This window comes from Myodes glareolus, chromosome 2 (genome assembly GCF_982192425.1).
Source record: "Myodes glareolus chromosome 2, mMyoGla1.1, whole genome shotgun sequence".
Lineage (NCBI taxonomy): Eukaryota > Metazoa > Chordata > Mammalia > Rodentia > Cricetidae > Myodes > Myodes glareolus.
The window spans coordinates 44,223,683-44,243,366 of record NC_142027.1 but is presented as its reverse complement, the minus strand read 5'-3'; the positions used below and the strand labels follow the sequence as shown (position 1 = coordinate 44,243,366).

The window sequence follows — 19,684 nt, the reverse complement described above, 5'->3', positions numbered from 1 at the left end:
TAAGTACAATTTTTGTATTTATAGCCAACATTTTTTTCTATATTAACATCTACTTAACTTTACAAAAACCAATCAATTTAATTTACAATCACAATCTGAATACTTGGAAGTTACTGGAACATAGGAAGACAATACATACTTATTAAGTTTAAGTGAACTTATACCTCCATAAGAAGCCTGGTATAGAACACGGCTCAATTTTATGTTTGATGGGTTGGGAACAGGAAATGCTATACACTAAGAGCACATAGAATCTACCATTAATCCACATGCTCCAGGAACGGAAGGTCAGACAAACACTAGCACCTTACTGACAAACATAAATACAGTTTTACAAATCTATCAAACCTCCGATCTCCACAACAGGTTGACAAGTTGACTGTGACTACTCCCCAATCACAGGACAAAATGTTCATGGCATCATTTGACCGAAGGTTCAACTCTGGAACCCTAGAAGATTCTGTGAGGACTCAGAACCAGGATTTCAGTACAGATTCATCAAGAGTGCTAATACTCGAGACAATTCCTGGGAAGTCCAGCTAAGTACTTTGTGAGATAAATCTACAGTACGCATCTGCTATGTGCTTTTATTTGTAAGCATTAATGACTAATAAAAACCAATTGTAAATTAAAGTACCTCAAAAGTGTGATAACATCGAAAACATATATTATCTTTATAAATTTAAAATATGCTACACAGACCTCTTATAATGGAGGATATTATTAGTAAATAACTGGGCCAAATAAAAACTACACATATATACACCTATAAGATGATTAAGTGGATATATTTATTCAATTTGAGTAAATTATATATAATATCTAAAATTTAAAATTTAGATCTCAAGCCAGCAATGCAGAAAAATTAAAATTTTAAAGATCCTTACCTTGTTTCAACCTTCCCCCTATGGTAGAGGTTTTGGAAGATGTAGAACTTCTAATCTTTTCACAAGCCAGACAGATGGAAAAGCGCTTCTGGCATCCCCACTCCTTTACAAATGTTTGAAACAGAGTCTGGTCACTCGCTACATCGATTATGGCCAAGGTTTCTGGGCTGCATGAGGCTGGAGTTAAGTGCAGCCTATCCTGAGAGAATTGCAGAGGAAAACTTGTGTCTCCAACAAAACTGTCCTCCTTGACGCTGGCTCTGTGCTCTTGACTTAAATTGTGGTTGTGAGTATCTGAAGGCGAACCAAACAAACAATGTTCACCTGGCAGAAGAACACTGCCAGCTTCCTGCCAGTTAACAGATGCTCCAAGGATCTCTGGAAATGCCAGCTTAGAAGCAGAAGCAAGAACGGGTGTGGGAGGAATGAGGCCATTGTCATCAGCTGGGGCACTTTCTTTATATGCTGAGGGAGATAAGGCCACAGCATACCTGGTCTCATTCTCTATCCCCTCGAGCCTGCTTTTAACTTCATTATGGGGGAAAAGAGAAGTTCTCCAAACTTGAATGGTCTCCAAATTTGAATTCATTTCCTGTCTCACATTTAACTCTGTGCCATTTTCCTCAAAGCAAGACAGGTTGGCATGTGTTAATTTGGGCCTTTCGTTTTCTAGAGGACTAGACACTTTGTCTAAAATCCTTTGCAGTTCTGGGCTTAAGTCAAATGATGATCCTGACCAAGTGAATGAATTATCTTTATTTGTCCCAGTGAGTTTGGACTTCTGGGTCCTTTCGCTTCTGTCTCCTCTGACCACTTCACCTTGGGGACACTCATTACCCAGCATTGCAGAATCTCTGAGTTCTAACATTTTAAAGGCTACTGGACTACAATTCTCTTGAGCATGAAAAGGAGCCATATTGTCCAAGGCTTCAATCATCTGAGTAGAATCCATCTCTGAAAATACAATAGACTCACTACTGGAACAAGTCACCGGCTGGGGACTACCCTGACGTCCGCTCACATTTGCCTTCATGACCAGCTCTTCTCCTGGGCACAGGGAATTGCTGAAATGGTTTGCTGTTGTTTCAGAAAGGAGGGGCTGCTTTACCTGTACATCAGGTGACTGTCCTTTTACGAAGCCATCTTCACCAAAACTGTCAAATAGTATACTGTCACTCATATTCAAACTGGTTTCAGGTAGACTTTCTTCCTCCAAACCAGTAGGAGTTCCCATTGGAGGAGCCAGAGGTAGGACTGGTTTAACCATTTCTTGTGTTTCAAAACCTTGAAGGAAACTGTTTAATTGGGAGTCAGTAACAGACTGCTCATTCTCTTTAAAGCAAGGGCCATGTTCCCGCTGTGGTGTTGAAGAATGGAAAGTGAGGCTTGCTGGAGTTAGTCTACCAATGCCCTTTCCAGGGTTTTGTTTCACGGTCGCCACACTCTGACTGTCCAAATGGTCTGTGTTAGCTGCCCCTGGAAAATGTTGTTCACTTGGAGTACTGTGACCCTCATCCCGAAAACAGCACTCTGAGTTCCGAGTGCCGGAGCTCTTCTCTGTGATCCCTACCGCCTTTGCTCCTTGCTTGGCATGTTCGGCTGCCACCTGTTCAATGATTTTCTCTGACTGAGTATCCAGGTAGAAGCTGTCTCCAAAGTCACAGGTAGCTATGTTAGAAACATGATTATGTTCACTTTTATTTGTTGCATAAGCATCTGCTTTTTCTTGTACTCCAGAACTTACAAGATGACCGAGTTCTGCAGATGACTGCAGTAATCCAGTGGGTGCCTCAGTTCTGCCCGTGTTATTTCCCAGTGCCTGACAGTAATCTGACTCATCTTCTTTACTGTTAAGCTTTATACTTTCACATTTGCTCGTCACAACATCACTCGAGTCTCTGCCTATATGATTAACTGCTTCACAGGACACGTGTCTCTCTAGTAATGTTTTCTGTTTGGTGTGGGTGTTTGTCTGTTTGTCACACTGATTTTCCAGGCAATGGCTAACTGGATGGGTGTCACGGCATTTCACTGAAACATTCTGGCTTTTTGCACCGTTCTCTATGAGTACCTCATCTAGCTTTCCTGTCTCAGTAGTATCAGCCAATCCTCTTCCATTGCTAGCAACACCAGTCACATTTTTACTCTGAGATCCTGCAAGGGAATGTTCCATAGCACCATTACTTTCTGGTTTTTTCCTTAAGCAAGGCTGCTGCATTTGTAAAGGGAATGAGGCTTTGTTGTATTTTTCCTTGGCACAAAAAGATACATTTTTTCTAAGTAGGCCTGGATTTCTAAATTCTACATTCCGCTTGTCTAAGGAAAATGAATCTTCACATAGAGTAGATCTAGACATAGTCTGTGCCTGGAAATCATCCCTAAGATGATCAGTCCCAGAGTCATGCACTGGGCTACTGCCCCAAGATTTTTTTCGATACTTTCTGTCTCTACAAGATGGAAAGTTGGTGTTCATCTGCTCAGAACTAGGACTCAAAGCAGCTTTTCTTTTTTTCTCCAAAGAGAAAGTTTGAATAACAGCCCTAGTGCTTGGTTCTCCTTCACTCACAGACATCCGAAGCTTTTCTTTTTTTATACCCAAGGAAGTCCGTTTTCTCGCCCTGCAAGTGGATTGTGGCTGATGCCCGTGACTGCCCTGGAACGAACAGAGAGAGTCTGAGCGCTGTCTGTGTTCACCTGAGCCTTGTGCTGTGTCTCGTGAGTGTTCATCACTAGACTCACTTGCTCTCATAATATTTTGGTTTTTTGATGTCAACGTTTTATGAGCACTCTTAGTTTGAGATTTGAATGTGTATTCCTTTACTTCTGACTCACTACTGCTTGGTGAGTGTGTGCTAGAACTCAAGGGTGAATTTGGATCCCACTGCACTCCCATTTCAATTAAGTCCTGTTGCAGAATCATTTTGGCTTCTTCCACTATTAAGGCCGCTGCTTCCCTTGTAGATAAACCCTTTCTGCCAGTCACCCAAATGGTTTGCATAGTGCGACGTTCTTCAGCTGCTTCCTCTTCTTCATCCACTGCTTTCCGGGCACTATTCAAGGACATGAGAAAATGGGGAAATTAATGCACTGATTCACACTCAGACCTGTAACACGTTCTATCTGATATGGTTCAGGAAACTGAAATGACAGCACAGTGAGAGAGAGAGGGAGAGATATACATACAGACAGACAGAGGCAGGCTCTCCTAGTACTTACATTCTAGCTGGGAGAACTGAAAAATAAATGTTTAAAACATATCCTGTCAACTGGTGTGAGGGCTGTACAGAAGTGAAGCAGTGGAGGTTTGACAGTTTTAAAATAGCATACTATAGGAAACCCCTACTCGGACAAACTCCTTAAGCAAAAGCCTTAAAAACTGAGGGCCAAGGTTGGAAAGATGGCTCAGCAGTTAAGAGTAAGCACTATAGCTAGTTTCCACTTATGAGTGAGTACATACCATATTCATCTTTTTTGGGTTACCTCACTCAGGATAGTGTTTTCAAATTCCATCCATTTCCATGCAAATTTCAAGATGTCATTGTTTTTTACCGCTGAGTAGTACTCTAATGTGCAAATGTGGCACATTTTCTATATCCATTCTTCAGTCGAGGGAATCTAGGTTGTTTCCAGGTTCTGGCTATTACAAATAATGCTGCTATGAACATAGTTAAACAGATGCTTTTGTAATATGATTGAGCATCTTTTGGGTATATGCCCAAGAGTGGAATTGCTGGATCCTGAGGTAGGTTGATTCCCAATTTTCTGAGAATCCTCCATACTGATTTCCAAAGTGGTTGTACAAGTTTGTATTCCCACCAGCATTGGATGAGTATTCTCCTTACTCCACATCTTCTCCAGCATAAGCTGTCATTGGTGTTTTTGATCTTAGCCATTCTGACAGGTGTAAGGTGGTATCTCAGTGCTGTTTTGATTTGCATTTCCCAGAGAGCTAAGGATGTTGTAAGGATAACGAGCCTATAGGTCATGATCCTAGAGAAGCTAAGTAACAAGGTGAACCCTAAGAAAAACATACATAGATCAACCTGGAAAGTCAAAATAGACATGATCACCTGACAAAATTGGGAGCATGGGAGATGGAGGGAGAAAGGAGGGTGAAAGGGGAAGAAGAGGAGAGAAGGGGAGGGGTGAGGAAAACTTGAGGGAATGGGATAGTTGAGATGGAAGAAGGACAGAGATGAGAGCAAGGAAAGAGATATCTTGAGTGAGGGAGCCATTGTGGAATTAGCAAGAAACCTGGCTCTAGAAAATTTCCTAAGAATCCACAAGTATAACCCCAGCTAAGACCCTAAGCAATAGAGAAGGTGTTAGAACTGGCCTTGCCCTGTAGTCAGACTGATGATTATCTTAAATGTCACCATAGAACCTTCATCCAACAACAGATGGAAACGAAGGCAGAGACCTACATTGGACCACTGGACTGAGCTCTCAAAGTCCAGTTGAGAGGTAGGAGGAGTAAGAATATGAGCAAAGAGGTCAAGACCATGATGGGCACACCCACTGAAACAGTCAATCGAAGCTGTTAATGGGAGTTCACCAACTCCAGATGGACTGGGAAAGAACAAGCATAGGACCAAACTAGTCCCTCTGAATGTGGTTGACATTTGCATGGCTGGGGAAGACTGAGGGTCACTGGCAGAGGCACCAGGATTTGTCCCTACTGCTTGTATTGGCTTTGGGAAAACCTATTCTCTTTGGATGGGGACCTTGCTCAGCCTGGATAGAGTGGAGAGGGCCTTGGACCTTCCCCAGGGCAGTGTGCCTTGCCCTCTCTGTGAAGTGGATGGGAGATGGCAGGGGTAGGTGGAGGGAGAGGGGAGGGAGTAAGAATTGGATTGGTATGTGTAATGAAAAAGATAGTTTGTTTTCTTTAAAAAAATAATAATAATAATAAAGAGTAAGTATAGCTGCTCTTTCAGAGTACCCAGGCTCAAGTCCCAGCACCCACATGGAAGCTCACAATCTGTAATTCCAATTCCAGGGGATCCAACACACTTTTCTGACCTCTGTGGGCACTACATGAATGTGGTACACAAACATGTAAGCAAAATACCCATATGGAGCTCTTTCTGTCTAAGTGTTGCTTTTATTGATTAATGAATAAAGAACTGGCTTGGCCTATAGCAGGGGAGGAGAAAGGTGGAGTTAGAGAGATGCCATGGAGTCACCACCGGAGACAGACATGCTAAAACTTTGCTGGTAGGCCACAACCTCGTGGTGATATACCAATTAATAGAAATGGGTTAAATTAATAGGTAAGAGTTTAGTCAATAATTAGCTGGAGCTAACGGGCCAACAGTGATTTAATTAATACAGTTTCTATGTGATTATTTCAGGTCTAAGCTAGCCGGGTGGCCAGGAAGAACAAACAACCTCCCTCCCCCAAAACCCATATGTATTAAATACATAAATCTATCTTTATTAAAAAGTGAGAGCCAGGATTTTTATTGAAAATAAATCCTCTTACAATATAAACTGTGAACAAAATGTCTGAAAGGAACAAAAAAAGAAAATCCTGAGAGGAGATGAGACTTAGAAGGAAGAAATGGCAGTGAGTGGGTTTTCACAAATTTCCTTGAAGGGTAGGATCTAACCAGTGCCATGGAAGAACCTGGAGGTTGCTGAATTCAGAAGGGAAAATGTCTAGAAATGAAAAATAAACCCAATTCTTTATATTCATGCCTCATATCTTGCTCTAAGTCACCAGTTCTCAACCTGTGAGATATCCTGCATATCAGATATTCACATTACAATTCTTAACAGAAGCAAAATTACAGTCATGGTTGGGGGTCACCACAACATGATGAACTGTATTAAAGGGTCACAGCATTAGGAAGGCTGACAACCACTACCTAAGTTATGCCAATGTGGGCACATTCCAGATAACTTGTTACAAGTCTGAGACACTGGGGCTGGCAAGATGGTTCAGTGAGTAAAATGGATGCAGCCAGACCTGGCACCTGGCTTCATTCTCTTGGGTACGAGTGGTGGTGTATTGAACATAAACAATTAACAAAGAATTGAGCTACTGCTCATCACGGGGAAAGAAAACTAGAGAATGAGCTCCTCTGGAAGACAATGGTTTGGACTCCAAAAGGTCAAACAGTTATGTAACTGAATGCTAGGAGGGCAGGAAGCAGCAAAAATAAGTAAAGTTATGATGGCTGAGACTCCTGCTTCCAAGCACAGGAAGTAACAGGGAACAAAGCATCCCCCAGGGTAAAACAAATGTAAGCCAATGGCAGGTTTAGGAACTATCACAGCTTGCATTTCGCTATCTCTTGCATCGTTCATGCCAGGGAGGCAAACTGTGGCAAGAAATCTTATGGAGTGGTCCTATGATGTGTGCGTCAAGCAGCAGGCTGCCAGGATGCACATGAGTCATATGGGTGGAAAGCCCAGTCAAGTCTCTGGGTGATTAAGGTCCAGTCAAAAACTTAGCTGAAACCTCATGAGAAACCCCAAACCAGAACCACCAAGAGATTTCTATATCCATTTCTTGCAGATACAATAATATCAATATAAGTATTTAAAGCTATTCTGAAACCATTTTTTAAAGTTATTCATTACAGAAAATAGATAACAAAGCTATTAAACTTCAAAGACATAGAAAAACACCAAGCCCGACTATAAAAAGATGAAATGATTCACAAGATAAAGGACTCTGGCTACCATCAAACTTCCCATGATAACACATAACGCAAAGTAAGAAAGGAGGAGTTAAAAAAAAAAAACTTAAATTAAATGAAACATAGAAGCTAGTTGTGGTGTCTTCTCCCAGAGTTCAGTAGGATGAGGCAGATCTCAAGTTCAAGGACAGCCTGGACAACGTAAGAAGGTTGTGTCTGTAGGGCTAAGTAGGCTGAAGATTTTTTTATTGATTTTATTGAGCAATACATTTTTCTCTGCTCCCTGCCCTTCCTCTCCCCTCCCCTTCAATCCTCTCCATGGTCCCCAAGCTCCCAATTCACTCAGGAGATCTTGTCTTTTTCTACTTTCCATGTAGATTATATCCATGTATGTCTCTCTTAGGGTCTTCATTATTGTCTAGGTTCTCTGGGGTTGTGATTTATAGGCTGGTTTTCTTTGCTTTGTGTTTAAAAACTACTTACGATTGAGTATATATGATAATTGTCTTTCTGGATTAAAAACACTGATGACAACTTATGCTCGAGAGGTTGTGGGGTAAAGAGAACACTCTTGCATTGCTGATGGGAGTTTAAGCTGTACAGCCCCTTTGGATGTCAGTATGACTTTTTCTCAGAAAATTAGGAAACAAACTTCCTCAAGACCCAGCAATACCACTTCTGGGTATATAGCCAAAGGATGCTCAATCATATCACAAGGACATGTGATCAACTATGTTTATAGCAGCATTGTTTGTCAAAGAACCTAGAAACAACCTAAATGCCCCTCAATCAAAGAATAGATAAGGAAAATGTGGTACATTTACACCCATGGAGTACTACACGGCCAAAGATTTTATATTAGCTACACCACACTTCAAACACTCCAGGGCAGAGAAGGGCGGTTTCAATCAGACAGTAACTTTTGTAAGCAGAGCACTCCTCAGGAATCTCGGTAGAGACGAGCTCACCCAGTTAAGAGATGCCTAGGACTACCTCAGCAATGAGACTACGTCAGAACTTCAGCACATGAAGATGCAGGTTACACCACCAAAAATCTTCAAAAGCCAGATCATGCAGAATACAAATACAATTTATCACAACTTTCTACAAACACAATTTACAGAACTTTCTACAAACACAATTTATCACAACTTTCTACAAACACAATTTACCACAACTTTCTAAATTTAAAATTGGAACAGCAAAGCAGAGATAACTCAGAGAGAAAGAAATGTGGCAAATGTCATAAATATCCATCAAATAAAAGAGCAAACTTACCAGTCATAGCTACATAATACAAATAGGACTGAATCATCTATCCAAAGAAAAAAGATGTATGGTTCAGATGCAAAATTCAACTGCTACAAAGAGTGGTCCACAAAGGGACTCAAAGGCTAAAGATGAAGGCAGAAACAAGAAGGCAGCAATGAGACCTATCCAGGACCAGGGAAAATATGAGTCAAAAGAGCTTAAGTGTGATAAAGGGTACAATTAATGCTCAAAACCACAACTGCACATACACAAGGCAGTTATGAATGCTTGTGAGGCAAAACTACAGAGAATAAACTGAGTCAAAAAGAAGTATCCTAATAACAGCTAACTAAATGAAAACCATGCCTGTGAGTCTAAAGTAGGGTAAGAAAGAACCTAATGAACACACGAATATATTTCAGCCATTAGACCTTATAATCCCAAATATGCCTGGTCTGTACAAATCATAAATCTAACAGGCCTCACTGGTCTGCTTGTGGCAGACCATACACTCTTACATGCTGACATAATGAAGTCTCCAGAACAAACAAGACAGGAACTAGAGTCTCTAGACAGGTAGATACGTAAAAGTCTAAAGGAAGGTGAGCAGGAGGGGCTGAGACAGGAGGATTACTATGGCTGTTGGTGAGAAACAGTAATACAGGTTCAGTGAGAGACTATGCAAGGGACGAAGAAGCAGGACGGCGGAGAAGAACACCTGAATCCTCCTCTAGCCTGAACACACATGGCCATGGGCACCTGTGCATACTCTTGTACATACACATACACCATACACACATGCATAAAAAACCAAGCTTTTGATTGTCAAACAAACAAAAAATAAACAAAATGATAAATTGTGAGAAAACATTTGGAACATACACATCATGTAGAAGATTCAAAACTGAAATTTTCTAAAAAGTATTTTTAAGAAGGAAAAACAAAGAACCATAGGAATCTAAGAGTAAGACCTACTCAAATAAGTCACAAAGATCTAAAATTGACCCTGAAGCATACAAAAGATATTCAGGATGACTCGCATTTACACGACTGCAAAGTAAACCATGAGGAGATACAATGACAAACAATGCATTGTTTCTTCTGGTGAGGGGTGTGGAAACTGGCCTTCTCAGTAGACTGATGGAGAAGATGCATCCTGGATTGACCCTCCTGAGGGCAGTTCTAAGTACCTAAGAAAGTTTATGCATTTACCTTCTGAAATACCACGCATGTCTAGGAACCCACCCCACTGAATTATTCCCAATAATATGAAAATTCTTATACAGCGAAAAGAGTAATTCATTGCAGACTGTGGACATTGCTAACAAACTGGAGGCAATCTGAACGCCAGTGGGTTTTCTGGCTTTTAATGTATTAATTATTAAAAGGAAAGGAAGATCAGGCACAAATACACAGTTTCTATGCCCAAACTAGTATTTTTACAAGTCAATAGCTAGTGCATTCCAGTTTTCACCAATTGGTCCACTAGAATCAAGTAATGCATCTAGTTGCTTGATTCCCCAGTCTGCTGAATTAGAAGTGCCTCCTTAGTCTGTTTTTCACAACTGTAATATTTCTGAAAAGTACTGTGCAATTATTTTGTATATTATCTTCCACTCTATGCTTATAATTTTTCCTATGATTAAATCCATCTTCGGCATTTGCTAAGAATAGCTTAGTATATTGTATAACATGGTGTTAGGTTCTTAAAAATCGCTAAGAGGGTAGACTAGAAATATTCTTACTACACACACACAAAAAAAATAGTAAGCATGTTAGATAATATTTATGTTAATTATCTCAACATAGCCTTTCCATAACATAAGCATATTTATATTACATTTATGTGATAAAATACATATTTAATAATTTTTTTGTTTTGTTTTTCGAGACAGGGTTTCTCTGTAGCTTTGGAGCCTGTCCCTGTAGACCAGGTCGGGCTTGAACTCACAGAGATCCGCCTGCCTCTGCCTGCCAAGCGCTGGGATTAAAGGTGTGCGCCACCACTGCCAGCCATATTTAATAATTATTAAAGGAATATATCTTAAAAGAAAAAATGTTCCAGGAGAGTAATTTAATCCTCAATACACTGCACAAAGTATGGTATTGATTACTTTTGTTATTGATTGCAATAATTTCAAAGAATTAAGGTTCTAGACTCTCAGAACAGACACAATCGTAGCAGCGTTAACCAACCAACCACAACGGAGAAGGAAGCCTCAAGATGTGCTTACAAACAATGAGCAAGAACTTTCCACTGATTTTTTTTTTTTAATGTTTACTGCTTTCAGACGAATCCCTGAAGACTTACGGGTCATCTGTAGTATATCATCACCATGCCTGTCTACACCTGATCTTCTTCACCTCGGAAACTACTAGCACATGTCTTGGGCATAGATATTTATCTCCAAAGAGTCTGTGAAAATAGAAGGCTTATTCTAGGTAAAGTAGTCAGCCAGAAGTGCATCCCAAAGAGATGAGACACTAATTCTAAGACAGACCTAGTTTTCAGACAGAACTTGGGCTTTTACCCTTTGAGCTGAAGATACTCAATCTATAACATCTACTTCAGAACTTGTCCCAGCTATAGAACTGAAGTGGGCAGGTGTGCTTGTACATATTAGAAACCCTAGCATTAGGGTGGCTAAGGTGGGACAATCACAATGTCAAGAACAGCTGTGTTATTGTATAGTAAGATCTATCAAAATGTAATTTAACACTTAGTTAACTGAAGAACTAGAGAGGACTGCTAAAGGTGACAGCAATGAGGACTATCAGCTGGTCAGCTCACTAACCACAGTGGCAATGCAGTGGATTGAAAGTCACTCCTGTAAGCACCACATCTATGCAATAACTCAAATCACAAGAGCAATCAAAGCCCTTGCTGATATGACATTATCAGGGAAAATTAAAGTATATTGGTTTACAAATATAAACTACATTCCTAAAAGGCTTGAAAATATACCCCTAAATTACTTAAAGTAAACACAACTCTGTGTAATGCCCTAATGCAATAAAAAAAAGGCTATAAATTTCTATAACAACCCATACGTATTCCTTAAAAACATGATGCATTGCAAACTCACACACTAAACCCTGTGGGTTGAGAAGAAAGACAGTTGGGACAGACTCCTATGCACTATATAGACAGTGACAACTGAGCACTGGTTAAACAATTATATGAGAGACTAGCACAGCTAAGGCGCTACAGCACCTGCACCCATCACCAACTCAGAGGTTTCCTTCTAGACGACATTAACTCCTAAAAGAGCCATGCACTGAAACCAGAAACCTGGCTCATTACATCACTGTCTTAGTCCCTGTTCTATGACTGTAAAGAAACACCATGACCACAGCAACCCTCACACGGGAAAAATTTAATTAGGGCTTGCGCACAGTTTTAGTTTAGTCCATTATTATCATGGGGGGGCGCACGGTGATACACATGGCACTGGAGCAAAAGCTAAGAGCTTTATATACTGGTCTGTATGGGGAGAGAGAGACAGACAGACAGACAGACAGACAGGGCCTGGCACAGGCCTTTAGAACCTCAAAGCCAAACCCCAGGAACACACTTCCTCCAACAAGGCCACCTCCTAATCCTTTTCATACAGCACCACTCCCTGATGACCAAGTATTCAAATGCGTGAGCCTATGGGGGTCATTTCTCATTCAAACCACTACAATCACTAGGAAGCCTTCTTAAACCACTGCTTTGGGCACAGAAAGCTTAATAATTTTTTTCAGGATTAATTAGTAAGGATGCAATAAGAAGCCATGCACCCTGAAATATCATGAAAATGTCCCTTGAAAGAAAGACGCATAATGTGGACACAGGCCTACATTCAACACCTAACAGCTACGGAAACAAATACCACTCAAAACAACTTTCTGGCCCTTTAAATGTCATCCCACCCCAAACCTTAAATTACTAAAAAATAAGCACAGGAGACACATAAAGCCAAGAGGCTTGTGAAAGGTCACACCCCAACCCTTCCCATGCTTGTTAAAAGCTTCAGTCCAAAAGTTAGGCCTAACATGAGTAGAAGGGAAGATGAACTAGAAATGGCATGGGTTTTTGGATTTAAAATACATTATTAATGTTCCTCAAAATAAAAGTGTTAGTAACTGAAAGTAAAGAGCTGTAAGTCTGCCTGATCTTTTTGTTTTGGAATGTGTTCAAACAGAAAGTAATTAAGTTATTCCTTGATTATATGCTAGTCAAGTCTAATGGGTTGTTAGCCCCCCACCACACACACACACATACACATCAAGGATTCCTCCCCTCACAAACTTCACTGAGGGTCTAGTGTTCCGAAGAACATTTAAAGGCGCGTACTGAATACTTGAGCGCCGGAGAACTAACTCCAGATTTCCCACAGCGGAGAGAGCGCCTGGTGCCATACTCAGACTCAGCCCACGGGAAGATTCACCAGCAGTCCACAAACGCCTTTCCAATCACACAGTGCATGCGCAGAAAACGTAAAGTAACCCTCCAAGAGAAAAGGGCAGCCACATTTTCTGACACAGTGAGTGTGCCCTAGGGTTGATGAGCTGCCATCTAAAAGCCCTAGGATGGACACAGACTTTGTTACCTTTTGAAAGGCAGAGCATTCTTCAGAGCCACCGCCACCTCCGCAACATCAGCTCTGGCAAGGTCTGCTACGGTGAGAAAGCCAGAGGCATACAGGAACCTTGCTCTCTGAGCATTCAGTAAGGATACCCGGATGAGGTCACACAGTTCTCTCTGGATGCCAAACGTAAGCCGCTTCTGAAACTGGGAAAGCAGTAGTTCCATGTTGTGCCAGCCCAGACGGTTGGAAAACACTGTAATCATTCCTGGAACAGCCAGAATGTTTGCTGAATTAAAAATTGCTTTTAGACTAATTTTCCAAGAATGTATATATAAACATGTGAACATGTATAGATACATATGTGTGTATGTACATGTGTGTGCACATGTATTTGGTTCGACTTTGCTTTTTCTGCAGAATGTATGGTTTAACAAGGCCAAGGGACAAGTTAACGGAGCAGACAAATATCAGAAGTCCTAGGTAGCTCATAAAGAACAAAGTAAGCACATTAGATGTCATCCCATCTGTTCTCTCAAGTTTTATTTTATGTGCATGCATTTTACCTGTGTGTCCTGTGTGTGCACAATTAGAGGCAAGAGATCACTATCAGGCATCTTCTCTCACTCTCCACTTCATTTTTTGAGGCAGGGTCTCTCACTAAACTTTGGGCTCACCAACTGCCTGGGCTAATTAGCTACTAAGCCCCTAGGACCTCTGCCTTCCAGCACTGGATTATAGACATGCACTGCTGTCCCCCGCTTTGTGTGAGGTTGTGGGGATCTAATTCTGGACCTCATGCTGGTATAACAAGCCCTCCCTCAAAGCCCATCTCATTTGTTCCTAATTCTGAACTTAACATGTGGATACTGGGGCACAGCACACACACACAGAGAACAAAAGTCCCTATTCTAGTCCATTTCTCTCACTATCTCTCTTAGTTCTTTTTTCTTTTCTTAAGGAAAAGAGAACTCTAACAAAACAGGTAAAGGACTCATTCCTGGGCCAATGATTTAAAAATTCAAATGTTGAGAGAACTGCAGAATGAGATTCCCACTATTTTCTTCAAAGAGAGGCTTCTTCCTCTTAAAATAAAGAGATCACAACAGCCCAGTAGCAGCCATGGACGAAATCACTGCTCCACAAGAACACTGACCTCTGAGGCCAGGCACTTGAGCAATGAGTCCTTCCCTTCACCCTACCCTCCGCCCACATCTTTTATAAAACATTCCCCTATGCATGCATTCACAAGGAAGTTCTTACAAATAAAAACACAAACCTTTTAGTAGTCCTGGGTTTCCTTCCAAAGGGCTAACAAATTAGTAAATCAGAGCCAGGATCTACCTGTTTGTGTAACTTGAGTGTTTCCTAAGGCATGATAGTTAGAACAGTCAGGTCTACAAAACTCTCTTCATCTACAGTCTCTTTCTCAAAATCTATTATTAATCAGAACTAAGAGGAAAGGGATTCCACTGAGAACTTTGCTTCTCCCCGTGAAGAGGGAAGTGCCAGAGAAAGATGTACCGTCAGCAAGTGACTAAGGAACAGAAGGGGGACGGGGTGAGACCAGGCCTGACACGGCTGTCTAGAGACCGCTACTGTATCTGGAGGCACCAGCGTGAAATCTGATGAGAACACCGAGAACTCGGTATGAATGCAGCAATTTCAGAGGGGATTACATAAACAGAAGCTTTTAGGAAAGTAATCTAAACCAAGCATGGTGACACACACCTTTAACTCTAGTACTCAGAGAGTAGAAGCAGGTCGGTCACTGTATTTCAGGACAGTCTGGTCTACATAGGGAGCTCCAGGCCAGCCAGAGCTACCAATGAGACCCTGCTTCTTTTTTCTTGAAAAGAAAAGAAAACAAAAGAAAAGAAAAGAATCTTAACAACCTTAATGATAGAATCTTAGATAAAGTGACACACTTCATCTAACTGACCTGCATAAACAGCAGCTGACTGCTGTAAAGACTGAATCTGTCCACGATTACATCCATATTTCTGATTAATTTCCTTTAAGGGAATTTCACTGATTAAATCCAATAACACAAGACTTGTGAAAAACCTAAAAATAAATCAAGACTGGTGTAAGAGATCACTTATAGCTACTCTGAAGTAACATATACTGCAAACCAAGTACAGACCAAAGAGGTAGCAGAGAGTTCACTCTCATCCCCCATCCCTTACCCCACCGCCAACTGCCCACCCCATCCCCTACCACCACAGGAGGACAACAGGAAGAGGACTGGTGGGCAAAGATGACCACAGTTATTTCACACACCTTAGCCACAGCTAAGAACTAATCCAATATAGCAAAAAGTTCCCACACTGCAATATTAGTAACTGATTTCCAGAAATAATACTTGGTTTAAGAAATGAGGCAGCAAAAAAGTCTAAACGATTTAATACATGGGTATAAGATGAAAAGAATTTCGGTCAAATGACAGTATCTAATTATAAAATCCAGATTTGATCTGAAACAAAAAATTGGCACAAATAATCCATGCACAGAGATCCTTATAAATTTGCACTTCACTGTGTTGTAAATCACACACACAAGTAATTTTCCTGTGTTTTAAAGCATAGCCTGTCACACAGTTTCCCCCATGTGAATCCTAACACCTTCCAGGTGGTAAGAGGCTACTTCTAAAGGTGCTACAAAGCACAATTCCAATAAAATCACTACAGATGGAAGTTCCCACTCAAGAAAAGGAAGTTGACTTTAAAAACCTCCATAATGACTAAATGTCAAGGGGCAAGAAAAATTAACTGTCAGTAAATTAAATAAACAGGAGAAATTTTAAAATTTACTATAGTCAGCCAAAATGTTTCCACACTGTTGACGATGAGAGTGACCCAGAAAACTGTATATGGACCTAAGCCCAGCACTGCTCCCCACCTTTTATGGATGGCCATTTGCCGATGCTGTCTCTCAGTTCTGGCTATTACTTTTCCTTTCACACAGCGAGCCAAGAAGCCTTCTTCAACTCCAACCAGTTCTGCCACCCTTCTCATAGAAGTTGGCAATTTTTCCCATAGGCAGAAAAATCGATACCAATCAATCCCAGTCCAGTCTTCAAACACAGGTGTAACCTAAGGAGAAGAAGCATCATTTTAGCTGTGGGAGCTTGGTGGCCAAACACTTGCCTGGCATGTGCAAGATCATGGGTTCAAGCCTTAGCACTGGACAAAAACAAACAGATTCATTACACTGCATAAGTAACAAAATTATAAATGTAAACTGCATAGTAAAGACAAAGGCCTCAGGATACAGAAAACATCTGTGATGATAACTCATTTATAGGAAAACATTTATTCAAAAGAAACTTGTTGAAAGAACAAGCACAGACAGAGAAAAAGAGAAAGCCAGAGAAAGTGGCAGGGGTGGGGGGACCAACTACTAACCATACAAACTGGATTTTATGGAATCCAAGTCTTTAATCATTGACATTTTCAACCTAATTAGGACTGACTCAAAGTATTATCTTACCTATTTCATGTATTCAAGAATGAATCAATAAAATGAAAAGAAGAGATAAGGGGGGCGGTGTGGGGAGAGTCAGCAGTCACAGCTGATACATTTCTTTACAGGTCCAGGATTCAACAAGAAAGCTATGAGACAAACAAGAAAGAGACAAGTGCCCTAAGCATGGAGAGGAATGTAAGCAAAAGAACACATTTAAAAGTGTCCAGATGTTAGAACACAAAAAGACCTCAAAGACAAAAATGGTATAAATGTATAAAGACAAAACATCATAAATGTATACAAAAGGATTAAAAAATGCTTAAAGAAATAAAAGGGCGAGTGTCTGTAATACCAGCAGTTGTGTAGCCAAGGCACCAGGATACAAAGTCTTAGACCAATTTGGTAAGTTCCAGGCCAGCCTATTAGTAGTACACATAGAAAGTTTGAAAGTAGCCTGGCTTAAAAAAAAAAAAGACATTTAAGAAGAAAAGAAGGAAGAAATGGGGGAGCTGAAGGAAGAGGTAAAGAAGAAAAGAGAGTGCTGTTGAATAACCTTTGTACACTGTAAATAAGTATTTTTCCCATTGTTAATAATAAAAAGCTGACTGGTCAATGGCTAGACAGTATTTTGGGGCCAGCAAGAATGCTGGGAAAAAGAAGGGCAGAGTCAGAGGAGTCGCCAGCCAGATGGAAAGGAAGCAGGACATGCAGGAGAGGTAAAGTCTCAAGGCAGCACATAGATTAATTAAAAATGGGTTAATTAAAGTGTAAGAGCTGGTAATAAGCCTGAAGTATCAGCTGAGCATTTATAGTTAATAGTAAGTCTCTGAGTGGTTATTTGGGAAGTGGCTCCCCAGAACAGAGCTGACCATGCTCCCAATAAAAAAGAACTCTGCCTAAGAAAGAGCAAAGAGGGAGAAGAGAAGGACAAAAAAGAGGTGAAGGGAGGCTGGGAGTGATGTGGGATTCCCTTTTGCATGCTGTTAATATGCTTTATTACCATTAGCTAATAAATAAAGCTGTTTCAGCCAACAGTTTGACAGAGCAAAGCCAGGAGAAAAACCTGAACAGAGATATATAGAGCAAGTAGGCACAGCTGGAGAGATGCCATGTAGCTACCAAAGGAGAAAGGTGCTGGAACGCTGAAATCTTACTGGTAGGCCACAGCCTTGTGGTAGCGATATACAGATTAACAGAAAATGGTTAATTTAAGATATAAGAGCTAGCTAGAAAATATGGCTAAAATATTGGTCAAACAGTGTTGTAATTAATATAGTTTCTGTGTGATGATTCGGGTCTGGGTGGCCGGGAATGAAAGAGCAGTCTCTGTTTATAAAAGAATAAAGCATGACACCGTTTTAGCAAGAAAAGGACATTAATGTAGGAGGTCCTTCTGTTTATGTGTTGTTTGCATTGGTTAATCAATAAAGAAACTGTTTGGCCTGATAGGGCAGAACTTAGGTAGGCTGAGAAGACAGAACTGAATTCTGGGAGGAAAAAATCAGAGTGAGAGAGTCGCCATGGTGACGCCCAGTCAGACATGCTGAATCTTTCCCGGTAAGCCACGACCTTGTGTTGAACACAGATTAATAGAAAGGGATTAAATCAAGATATGAGAGTTAGCCAATAGAAGGCTAGAGCTAATAGCCAAGCAGTGTTGTAATGAATACAGTTTCTGTGTTATTATTTCAGGTGTAAGCTAGCCAGGCAGTCAGAACAAAGAGACCCGCTCTCCATGTAACAGGACATAAATGAAGAGGACATTTACTGTGGGACAACGGTCTTATACCCCGTAAAGATTTGTCACTTGTATTCATTTAATATAACACTGATTGGCCAATAGCCAGACAGGAAGTATATAGACGGGGTAATCAGACTAGGAGAATTCTGGGAAAAAGAAGGGCTCAGTCTGCAGTCATCACCCAGACGCAGAAGAAGCAAGATGAGAACGCATCACTGATAAAAGGTACCAAGCCACGTGGCTAATACAGACAAGAATTATGGGTTAATGTAAGAGTTAGTTAATAAGAAGCCTGAGCTAATAGGCCAACCAGTTTATAACTAATGTAGGCCTCTGTGTGTTTCTTTGGGACTGAACAGCTGCAGGACGGGCAGGATAGAAACTTCTGTCAACAAATATCGCCAACGTGGACAACTTCATCCACATAAAACCTGAGAGAGCTTGGGAAGTAATTCTAGACACAAAAAAGAAACAGAGTTAAGCATGGTTTTATTGGTAGCAGCATTTTCTCGGGTAGACTCTGTTTGCTAGAGGCAAATGCATCTCATTTAGGAGAGGCTTCCTGACTCAGCTTTAGATGCAAAAACCTTGTAGCTCTTCTAAGAGGCCCTGCCACCAAACACTTAAATGGTGTTTTTGAATAGCTGACAGCATGCTTCCTAGTGGTGGCAGGGACCCTGAAACTCCACAGAATTGTGGCAATAAACATGGCTCCTGCCAATACCTCTACCATGAAGCTAGACTCTCAGAAAGTTAATGAACGGGGTGGATACAGCCATCAAAGCCACGGCTTTAATACTAGCCATATTGCTTAGCAAATTAAAGATTCATGTGGTCAGAAAAAGAGAGATAAAAAGTAAAGATAGATTCAGATGAAAAGAAACCTCTAAACGGTTTACAGTGTGTTTAAAAATATATGTAGGCTTAGGAGAGAAAAAATATGATAAAGTCCTTAAAAAAATAGAGAAAGAAAGTAGTTGGGTGTGAAGGCACACACCTTTAATCTGAGCAATTGGGAGGAAGAGGCAGATGGATCTCTGGGAGTTCAAGGACAGTCTGGTCTACAGAGTGAGTTTCAAAAAACCAAAAATTAAAGATAAAAATAATAGAAATTGAGTT

The 19,684-nt window shown here is 40.8% G+C and overlaps 1 protein-coding gene across 3 annotated transcripts in view; it reads right to left on the bottom strand.

Moving 5' to 3' along the window:
* The window catches only part of Polq (DNA polymerase theta), an 85,105-nt gene that overhangs the window by 33,613 nt on the left and 31,808 nt on the right, over window positions 1–19,684 (bottom strand). For all 3 annotated transcript variants that reach the window (XR_007229580.3, XM_048422437.3, XM_087899943.1), the window contains 4 exons: window positions 16,258–16,451; window positions 15,299–15,423; window positions 13,381–13,624; window positions 888–3,937 (listed from right to left, as the gene is read on the bottom strand). Coding sequence is in view for 2 of the 3 variants with exons in the window: in XM_048422437.3 (XP_048278394.3) it covers window positions 888–3,937; window positions 13,381–13,624; window positions 15,299–15,423; window positions 16,258–16,451 (3,613 nt within the window). In the remaining variant the exon portion in view is untranslated. The remainder of the gene's footprint in view (window positions 1–887; window positions 3,938–13,380; window positions 13,625–15,298; window positions 15,424–16,257; window positions 16,452–19,684) is intronic.